At 30.1% G+C, this 11283-nt stretch overlaps 1 protein-coding gene and 1 non-coding gene across 2 annotated transcripts; one reads left to right on the top strand and one right to left on the bottom strand.

Moving 5' to 3' along the window:
* Nucleotides 1-399: 399 nt before the first annotated feature.
* LOC140840332 (small nucleolar RNA R71) lies at nucleotides 400-510 on the bottom strand. The gene has a single exon (XR_012119918.1). It is a non-coding gene; the product is annotated as a small nucleolar RNA R71 (small nucleolar RNA).
* Nucleotides 511-5260: 4750 nt separating this feature from the next.
* Nucleotides 5261-6819, top strand: LOC140837799 (cytokinin riboside 5'-monophosphate phosphoribohydrolase LOG3-like). Its single transcript, XM_073203906.1, has one exon. The coding sequence runs from the start codon at nucleotides 6172-6174 to the stop codon at nucleotides 6799-6801; it is 630 nt and encodes a 209-aa protein (XP_073060007.1). The 5' UTR covers nucleotides 5261-6171; the 3' UTR covers nucleotides 6802-6819.
* Nucleotides 6820-11283: the final 4464 nt, after the last annotated feature.

Genomic DNA, 11283 nt, shown 5'->3' with positions numbered 1-11283 from the left:
TAATAATAATAATAATAATAATAATAATAATCAAGAACATGATCAATTAAGAACACTTAGGCACCATATGAACCCTATTAGAACTAGTGCCCCATCTTGTTTAGTTTTTCCTCCTGACGCATCAAATTTCAACTTTAAACCTCAAATTATTCAACTTTTACTAAATTTTCATGGCTTAGATTCTGAAAATCCATATTTGCATCTAAGAGAATTTGAGGAAGTTTGTAACACTTATAATGATCAAAATTGTAGCATGGATATAGTTCGATTAAAGCTTTTCCCTTTTTCTTTAAAAGATAAAGCTAAAACATGGCTACAAAATTTAAGATCAAGTTCAATAAGATCATGGGAAGAAATGCAACAACAATTTCTCAAAAAGTTTTTCCCTTCCCATAGAACAAACTCTTTTAAAAGACAAATTACAACTTTTTCTCAAAAACAAGGAGAAACATTTTATCAATGTTGGGATAGATATAAAGAATTACTTAATACATGCCCACATCATGGTTTTGAAACATGGAGAATAGTTTCTCACTTTTATGAAGGTCTTATACCTAAAGATAGGCAAATGATAGAATTCATGTGTAATGAAACTTTTGAAGATAAAAACCCAAATGAAGCTATGGAATATTTGGATTCATTAGCAGAAAATGCTCAAAATTGGGATAATATAGGTACAATAGAACCACCAACAACTAAAAACAATAATTCAACAAATGGGGGTGGTATCTATAATCTCAAAGATGATGTAGATATTCAAGCTAAACTTGCATCTTTAGCAAGAAAAATTGAGTCATTAGAAATGAAAAAGAGTGGTCAATTAAAAAGTATTCAAGAAATTGTTTGTCATATATGTGATACACATGATCATGCTACAAAAGATTGTCCAACATTACCTTCATTTAAAGAATGTCTCCATGAACAAGCAAATTATGTTAACAATTATAAAAAACCAATACTAGATCCTTTTTCACAATCATATAATCCGGGATGGAAAAATCATCCTAATTTTAGTTGGAGGAATGATAATAATGCACAACCGTCACAACAATATTTTCAAAATAACCAAAATCATCAAGGTTATATTCCTTATGTTACACCTCCAAGAAAAAACTTTGAAGATGTAATTCATGCATTTATCCAAAAGCAAGAGTCTATCAATATTCAAAACAGTCAATCTATGAATGATTTAAAAGAAACTCTTGCGAAATTTGCATCTGCACTTAATATTCATGAAAAAGGAAAATTTCCATCTCAACCTCAACCTAATCCTAAAAATCAAAATCAAGAATTAAAAAATGAAAAAATTGATCAAATAAAATCTGTTATTAGCCTTAGAAGTGGTAAAATAGTTAATGATCCATATATTAATGAAAACAATGATCATTTAAAATCAAAGAGTAAGGATGATAATCTTGATACTTTTGAGAATGATGATACCTTAAATTCTAAGAATAATATGGTGAATGATAAATCATCTAAAATAGTAAATGACTCAAATAAACCTCCACCATTTCCTCATGCATTAACAAATTATAAAAAAACAAAAAAGTGATTCTGATATCTATGAAGTTTTTAAACAAGTAAAGATAAATATTCCATTATTAGATGCTATTAAACAAGTACCTTCCTATGCAAAATTTTTAAAAGACTTATGTACTGTGAAGAGAAAATTGCATGTGAAGAAGAAAGCATTCTTGGCTGAACAAGTAAGTTCTATTCTTCAAAACAATTCTAGTTTAAAATATAAAGATCCTGGTTGTCCAACAATTTCATGTATTATTGGAGAAAATAAAATTAAAAAAGCTTTGTTGGATTTGGGAGCAAGTGTGAATTTACTTCCTTATTCAGTTTATGAAAAACTTAATTTAGGGGAATTAAAACCCACTTCTGTTACTCTTTTACTGGCGGATAGGTCAATCAAAATACCTAGAGGTATTGTAGAAGATGTGTTGGTTCAAGTTGATAAATTCATATATCCAGTAGATTTTATTGTTTTGGATACACAACCAATAGAAATACATAATGAAATTCCAGTAATATTGGGACGACCATTTCTAGCAACTTCAAATGCTTTAATTAATTGTCGAAATTGAATAATGAAATTGTCTTTTGGAAATATGACTCTAGAACTTAATGTGTTTAATTTATGTAAACAACCAAGTATTAATGAAAATGAAAATGAAGATGATAATGAAATTCAAACAATTGTGGAAGAAAATATACAAGAAGAAAACTTAAATCAACAATGTGAAGTTTTTTCAGTAGAAAGTTTGGAGTCTGAAAATAATTTTAAAGAAGATGATAATATAAAACTTGAATTAAAAGCTTTACCATTAGAATTGAAATATGTATTTCTTGGTCAAAATAAAGCATTTCCTGTTGTAATTTCTTCCACTCTTCTACCAAATCAAGAAGAAGATTTAATTCAATTACTTAAAAAATATAAAAATGCAATTGGATGGACTTTGAAAGATATAAAAGGTATGAATCCTTTAATTTGTACACATAAAATTCACTTGGAAGAAAATGCTAAAACGTATCAACAACCGCAAAGAAGGTTAAATCCACATATGAAAGAAGTTGTTAAGAATGAAGTATTAAAACTATTAGACGCTGGAATTATCTATCCAATCTCAGATAGTACATGGGTAAGTCCAACACAAGTAGTACCTAAAAAGTCAGGCATCACTGTTATAAAAAATGAAAAAGGAGAGTTATTACAAACTAGGATTCCATCTAGTTGGCGTATGTGTATTGATTATAGAAAATTAAATGATGCAACTAGAAAAGATCATTTCCCAGTACCATTTTTAGATCAAATTTTAGAAAAAGTAGCAGGAAATTCTTATTACTGTTTTCTTGATGGGTATTCGGGGTATTATCAAATACCTATATCATTAGAAGATCAAGAAAAAACTACTTTTACTTGTCCTTTCGGAACTTTTGCATTTAAAAGAATGCCATTTGGTTTATGCAATGCTCCGGCTACTTTTCAAAGATGCATGTTAAGTATTTTCAGTGATATGATTGAAGAATATGTAGAAGTTTTTATGGATGATATAACTGTTTTTGGAAACTCATTTGAAAATTGTCTTAAAAATCTAGAAAAAGTATTAAAAAGATGTGAAGAAAAAAATCTTGTTTTAAATTGGGAAAAATGTCATTATATGGTTAAATCTGGGATTGTCTTAGGACATGTGATATCTGAAAAAGGAATTGAAGTTGATAAAGCCAAAGTTGATGTTATTTCTAATTTAACATCACAAAAAACGGTCAAAGAAGTTCGATCATTCTTGGGTCATGCAGGATTTTATAGAAGGTTTATAAAAAATTTCAGCATAATATCTAAACCAATTTCAAATCTTTTAACAAAAGATACACAATTCGAATGGACTCAAAAATGTGAAAATTCTTTTAAAAAAATAATTAATCTTTTAATTACATCACCTATTTTACAACCTCCAGATTGGTCTTTACCATTTGAATTAATGTGTGATGCAAGTGATTATGCTATAGGAGCTGTGTTAGGACAAAGAAAAGAAGGAAAACCTTATGCAATCTATTATGCTAGTAGAACCTTAAATAGTGCCCAAATAAATTATTCAACTACTGAAAAAGAATTACTTTCAGTAGTATTTGCATTAGATAAGTTTCGATCTTATTTAATTGGTTCTACTACTATTGTTTACACCGATCATTCTGCCATAAAATATTTATCAAATAAACAAGATGCTAAGCCAAGATTAATACGGTGGATTTTATTGTTACAAGAATTTGATATTATAATTAAAGATAAAAAAGGAAAAGAAAATGTTGTAGCCGATCATTTATCTAGAATAATGACTGAATCATCTCATAATGAAATACCAATAAATGAAAATTTTCCAGATGATCAGTTGTTTTATGCTACTATTATGCCATGGTTTGCTAATATTGTAAATTTTCTTGTGACAAATAAAATGCCTTCTCATTGGAATTCACAGGATAAGAATAAATTCTTGATAGAAGTTAAAAAATTTTATTGGGATGATCCTTACTTATTTAAGTATTGTCCTGACCAAATTTTTCGACGATGCATACCCGACAATGAAATAAGTAATGTTATTAAATTTTGTCATTCTGAAGCATGTGGAGGTCATTTTTCATCCAATAAAACAGCTACAAAAATCTTACAATGTGGATTTTATTGGCCGTCTTTATTCAAAGATACGCATTTATTTTGCAAATCTTGTGAAAATTGTCAGAAGATGGGATCAATTTCAAAACGAAACATGATGCCTTTAAATCCAATCATAATTATTGAAATATTTGATAGTTGGGGGATAGATTTTATGGGTCCATTTCCATTATCTTTTGGATATAAGTACATTTTAGTCGCTGTTGATTATGTTTCAAAATGGATTGAAGCGATTGCATGTAGAACTAATGATCATAAAGTTGTTATAAAATTTTTAAAAGAAAATATTTTTAGTCGATTTGGAATACCTAGAGCAATAATTAGTGATGGGGGAAGTCATTTTATAAATAAATCATTTTCTTCTTTGTTAAGAAAATATGGCATTACACATAAAGTTTCTACCCCATATCATCCTCAAAGTAATGGTCAAGTTGAACTAGCAAATAGAGAAATAAAACAAATTTTAGAAAAAACAGTTAATCCAAATCGAAAAGATTGGTCTTTAAGATTAACTGATGCATTATGGGCATATAGAACTGCATTTAAAACATCATTAGGGATGTCACCATATAGGTTAGTTTTTGGTAAGCATTGTCATTTACCGGTTGAACTAGAACATAAAGCTTATTGGGCAATTAAAGCATTTAATACTAATTTAGATGATGCATCTAAATTAAGAAAATTGCAAATAAATGAACTTGAAGAATTAAGAAATGATGCATATGAAAATTCAAAGATTTATAAAGATAAAAATAAAGCCTTTCATGATAAAAATATTATGAGAAAGTCATTTGAAATTGGACAAAAAGTTTTGCTTTACTCGTTTGCATTTATTTCCAGGTAAACTAAGATCGAGGTGGTCAGGACCATTTATAGTCAAATTTGTTTATCCTCATGGTGTTGTTGATATTGAAAATCCTAAAAATAATGACGTGTTTAAAGTTAATGGGCAAAGACTTAAGCCTTTTATAGAAAATGAAATTCTTAATGATGAGTTTATGCCTTTATATGATCCACAATAGCTGTTTGATATTTTCATTTTGTTTTGCAGATTCTAGTTCATTTCCCGGTTAAGTGGCGGATAACGGTACTCCGTGACTGTTTAAGTCGGTTTCTTCAGTTTTCCCAAAATAATTGAAATATATATAATAATAATAATATGGATGTGTGTATTATGAATCTTCGTAAATATTTTGCTTGTTTACCTGATAATGCGTTGAAAAAAATTTATAAAGCTAGATGTGAGCGGCTAAGGTTGATGATGTTATATGGCATACCGGATGATATCCGTTTGATAATTGAAGCAAAAGTCCGATTGGTTGGGGAAGCAAGTGAATTAATAATAAGACATATGCCAGGATTTGGTAAAAGCACATATGCCAAAAAGCGAAGAGCTAAACGTATAGGTGGATGTCATAAATGTGCAAGGTGGACTTGTAAAGGAAATTGCAAAAATGTTGGAATGACATCAATGAATAGAGAAGATAAAATTTTATTCATTAAGAATGGTCTGAGTAAAGAGCCTTTGGATAATTTTCTAGAGGTTCTTGATACGCATTCTAGTGGGTACGTGCAAAATGAACTTCTTAAACTATGGTGGCAATTTCAACAGGAGGAATATCAATATGGACGGTGGAATCAGCCTTACAAAGATCCTACTGTAGTAACGCATATCTATTTAGATAAGTAAAAATATACACAATTTCGTCTTGGGAATCTGACGTTAAAAGACCCTGTTTGCCAATTTATAAGAAAATTGGATGGGAAGCATATCCTCGACTCATAGAAGGCGTTGAAGCCGTTACTGAACGTAAAATCAGAGGAAGATGTGAGCCACAATCACAACTACGCTGTATATATTTGTTTTAATTTTGTCATTTTTATTTTCTTTTAATAATAATAATTTCCTGTTCAAATATTGACTTTTGGCATGTTACGTTTATAAATTCATATGCTGTGATCTAACAATTACAGAAAACATATTTCTCAACATGTCAACGTCCACGGTAAGTAAAATCAAAAATATTTGTGTATTTTGTGGATCTAGTGCAGGAAAAGATTCAATTTATGAAGATGTAGCAGAAAAGCTTGGAATAACACTTGCTAAAAGAAAGATTCATTTGGTATATGGTGGTGGTGAAGTTGGCCTCATGGGAAAAGTTGCAAAAGCTGCGCATGCAGGTGGAAGTGAAGTCTTAGGCATTATTCCGATTACTTTAGCCAATCTTACAGGACCAACAATAGGAGAAGAAATGCAAGTGGACAACATGTATGAACGAATTACTCAAATGATTGAACATTCAGATGCTTTCATTGCTCTGCCAGGAGGTTTCGGTACTTTGGAAGAAATATTTCATACTGTTTGTTGGGCACAATTAAATATCCACAATAAGCCAATTGGTTTGTTAAATGTTAACAATTATTATGATAAACTGTTATCGTTTCTTGATGATGTTGTGGAACAGGGATTTATTTCATTAGCTTCGCGAAGGATGTTAGTTTCTGCTACAAGTGAAGGTGAACTTATTGATTTACTGCAAGGATTTAGTCATGAACCAGATCCATTCTTATCTCAACTTAATTGGCCAACATCCAAGAGTAAGAAAAGAAAATTCATGTGATGCTAAACTTGCGATTCAACGGTATGTTTTTAATGTTTTTTTTTTTAAGGTATGAATAATTTCTTCTTCTTCTTCTTCTTCTTCTTCTCTTCTTAGTTTTTTTTATTATATAAAAAATAAAAATATGTAGTAATAATAATAATACTTTTTAGTTCAATGTCGAGTAAGGTGTTAGTAAAATGCACCTGAGACACATTAGTTAATAATTATCGGAAAATCGCAATACACTAGATTTTAATATTCATTATATTCAAATTACAGACTACAAGAAAAATTAGTTTTCATATGTACCAATTTATATACATATATATTTTGATCAATTAATATAAAATATATAATAGATGTGTTTATTTATTTACATATATGTATATAATTGTGTGTGTTTTCAAATAAAATAATTTCTAAAATTTTTATGAGAATATAGTTAAAAGATATGGTTTGTATGGTTGTTAACATGTATAATTGAAAGAATTCTTTTGTAAAAGTATAATATATACTCACACATCTTTTGTGAGTGAGTGGTGAGAAATGAGAAAACAATTAATAAACTTTTATTGATTATTAAAAAATGGTTTATTACAAGAATATAAATCCCCTAAAAAAAAATATTTATTGAAAAAAAAAAGAAGTAAATAAATAACGGACTGCAAAATACTTTATTCAGTGTAAATTTTTTTTAGATTTGATTGATGTACTATCAATGTGTTCTAAAAACATCAATCAATGTTCTCAAAAAAAAAAAAAAAAAAAAAAGAAGAAGATTTGTTTGTGCTAGATAAGTTCCAAAGGAAATCGGATGTATCCGTTATATAAATGTTTATATATATACATATATATATATATATATTTATGGTAGAATGTTTGAATAGAAAATTTTATGTTATTGTAAAATTTTGCAGTCACGTTATTTAAAAAAAAAAAAAACAATAACAAAAAAAGAAAAAAAGAAAAAAGAAAAAAGAAAAAAAGGGATTTTATTCTTTGTAAATTTTCCTATTTTGTTTTCAATATTAGTTTAATTAATTGTCTGCTTTAATACTTGGCCTTTTTCGATGAGAGTTAATATTCATTCCAACTCCATGAGTGAAAACTAGCTATTCCGTAAACATTTTGACCTGAAAGATTATATGGAGTTGAGGTTTTTACAATAATATTCTTGATATTATACATGTTATGGTGGGTGGTGTGAATTATCTTTTTGACTATATTATTATAAATTTTTTTAGAAATTTAAAAATTATATATATATTGTTACTTTATATATTATGTGAAAATAAGAATAAAAACACATCTAATTATATATTATTATATTAAACGAATATATATATATATAAATCGGTATATGATTTTGTTTTTAATGAATATGTTTGTATTTGAATATATAAAAGGAATAAAGAATCTAGGTTGTGACTTTCCGATAAATTTTATTACTAAGGGACTAGTAATAAGATAGTGTGGGGGTGTGATGAAACTTAAAATTAATAATTTATTATATGTTAAAACCTGTATTTTAAAATTTTAAGTTTCATTAAAATTATAAATTATGTTATTTTAGTATTGTTTGTTTATATTTAAATGCCTTACTAAATTTGTTTTATTTTCAGGTTTTTTACGTGTTGGTAAAATAATGATAACTCAAGCTAGAAAATTCAAATGGAGGTGACTCAAACATGGTTGGAATCCTTGAGAAGTTATTTACAACTTTGCAGAAGACATGATTGCCTAAAAAGCTCATTAAGATGATCAAATTGTGCAAAGATCAAAAGGAGGACACATTTACTTTTACTATGACCATCATTTAGTAAAAAATTCATAACTATTTCAATATTTATCCAAATGAGGTGAATCAAGTGGCCAAACTCATCTACACAAAATTCCCCACATGTTTGTGGCCTTAATCAGAGTCAAAGTGGTGAGAAAAGTCGTGGAACAAGGCATTGAAAGAAGGGACATGGAATTGGAGTTGAGGAGACAAAGAATACTATTACAACTACATGGCATTAATAGAATTTTTGACTCTTTCTCTCATTTGGCCTATAAATAGAGGCCTTGTGCTAGCTTGAGAATCATTCTATCTCATTGTAAAATATAGTGTGAGTGTGTATCAAAGTTCTAAGTTTAAATATATTTTCTTTCATTTTCTCAACTATGAGTGATATTTTAGTGTTGATCAAAAGTAAGTTCATGGCAAGCTAAATCTATTATGTCAAGGTGAAGAGGATGCATTCTTGGTGAAGTAAGATTGTTTATATTTTGTATATTATTTCTTTATCTCTTTTCATTTAGCTAACTTATTTTTATTGTAGGTATAAAAATGAATTATTTGTTGTTATCAATTTACATCAAATGCTTGATACCATTAAAGTGGTTATCTTGATTTGTTGTTTAATTTTGATACAATAAATATTTCATCACTTATTATTATATATATATAGATATATATATATGTATATTTATATAATAATATCACAATATTTCATTTAGGCGATAGCGTGGCTCTGCCGGTTGTTCTAAATGAAATATTATGACTTAATACTAACATCTAACAATCTAACATTTACTTTTTCGCAACTAACTTTTATTTTTCGCATCTAACATTTACTTTCTTGCAACTAACTTTTACTTTTCCGCAACTAACATTTACTTTATTGCAACTAACTTTTACTTTACCGCAACTAATTTATTAAATCAATATATTTTATTTAGGCAATAGCGTGGCTCTGCCGGTTGTTCTAAATGAAATATAATGATTTAATTTAACATTTAATTTATGCAATTATTTATTTATATAGTTATAATTATAATCATAGGTACCATATATAAAATATCGGTTAATTCGGTATTTTCTATAGTGGGAACTATATTAGATTATGTGTGTGTTTAATTTTCTTGGAACCATTATTTATGGTAGTTTCTTTTGTTTCACTTTTAGTTAAACAATATTACATAAACCAAGAATAAATCCTCAAGCCTTGACAATATTTATAATTTGTAAACTTCAGTCTTGCATTTGGTAATCTATAAATTAATAAATTTAAACTCAAAATAACCTCTCTGTGGATCGATCTCGTACTTACGAAATATATTACTTGCAGACAACCTACACTTGGGTGAATTATTATTTAAGTAGTAACAACGAAGTTACCTCGATCTTCGCGGGGCTGTGAAGCGATTTGGATTGTGATAGACAGACTGACCAAATTAGCGTGTTTTATTCCGTACAGAATGACCTACAGACATGATCAGATGGCGGAGATTTACGTCAGAGAGGTCGTTAGATTGCACGGTGTGCCCCAAGTTGATCGTATCAGATTGTGATCCACGATTTACTTCTCACTTTTGGCACTGCTTGCAGCAGGCTTTGGGTACGACTCTACACCTGAGCACTGCTTATCATCCTCAGACGGACGGACAGTCAGAGCGGACTATCCAGACTTTAGAGGACATGCTGAGAGCTGTAGTACTAGACTTTGGTACTAGTTGGCAAGATTCATTGCCGTTGTGTGAGTTTTCATACAACAACAGCTATCAGACTAGCATTGAGATGGCACCGTTCGAAGCTTTATACGGAAAGAAGTGCAGATCTCCGTTGTACTGGGATGATATCTCTGAGGTACCAGAGTTAGGGCCTGATATGATTCGTGAGATGACCGAGAAAGTGAAGGTCATTCAGAGGAGAATGAAGACAACACAGGATAGACAAGCGAAATACGCCAATGTCAGACGCAGACCGTTGGTATTTGAGCAGGGAGACAGAGTATTTTTGAAGATTTCACCTTTCAGAGGCGTTGTCAGATTTGGCAAGCGAGGAAAGTTGTCTCCTAGATACGTCGGTCCGTATGAGATTCTTGAGAAGATTGGCGATCGAGCTTACAGACTTACTCTTCCTCCTTCACTGTCCGGTATACATGACGTTTTTCATGTATCGATGTTGCGCAAATACATGCCAGATGATTTTCATGTCATTCAACCTGACAAAGCCGAGTTGGATCAGACTCTAAGCTATGTTGAAAGACCGATACAGATTCTTGATCGGAAAGAGAAACAGCTTAGAACCAAGACTATTCCGCTTGTGAAGATTCATTGGAGTCGTCATGGCATCGAAGAAGCAACTTGGGAGACGGAATCTGATATGAGACAGAGACATCCCGAGCTATTCAATTGATGTAAGTATTTGGCTAGTTTGATTTTAATATTTCTGTATATGCTTGCATTAGTAGAATGGCATGCGATTTCGAGGACGAAATCATTTCTTAGAGGGTGAGAAATGTAAGGCTCGAGAATTATCGGTTGTTATTAATGTTAGACTTGAAGCCATGAGAATGCATGATATTTAGATTGGAATTGTGAAGCATGGCCGAAGCCACACTGCACCTGCGGTGCTAAGACTACCGCACCCGCGTTGTATGTGACAGAAAGGTGATGGATTTGTGCGAAGCAACACCACACCCGCGGTGCGAGCAAGAACGCACCCGCGGTGGT

The sequence above is a fragment of the Primulina eburnea genome, chromosome 8 (genome assembly GCF_022965805.1).
Source record: "Primulina eburnea isolate SZY01 chromosome 8, ASM2296580v1, whole genome shotgun sequence".
Classification (NCBI taxonomy): domain Eukaryota; kingdom Viridiplantae; phylum Streptophyta; class Magnoliopsida; order Lamiales; family Gesneriaceae; genus Primulina; species Primulina eburnea.
This window is presented reverse-complemented; position numbering and strand designations above follow the sequence as displayed.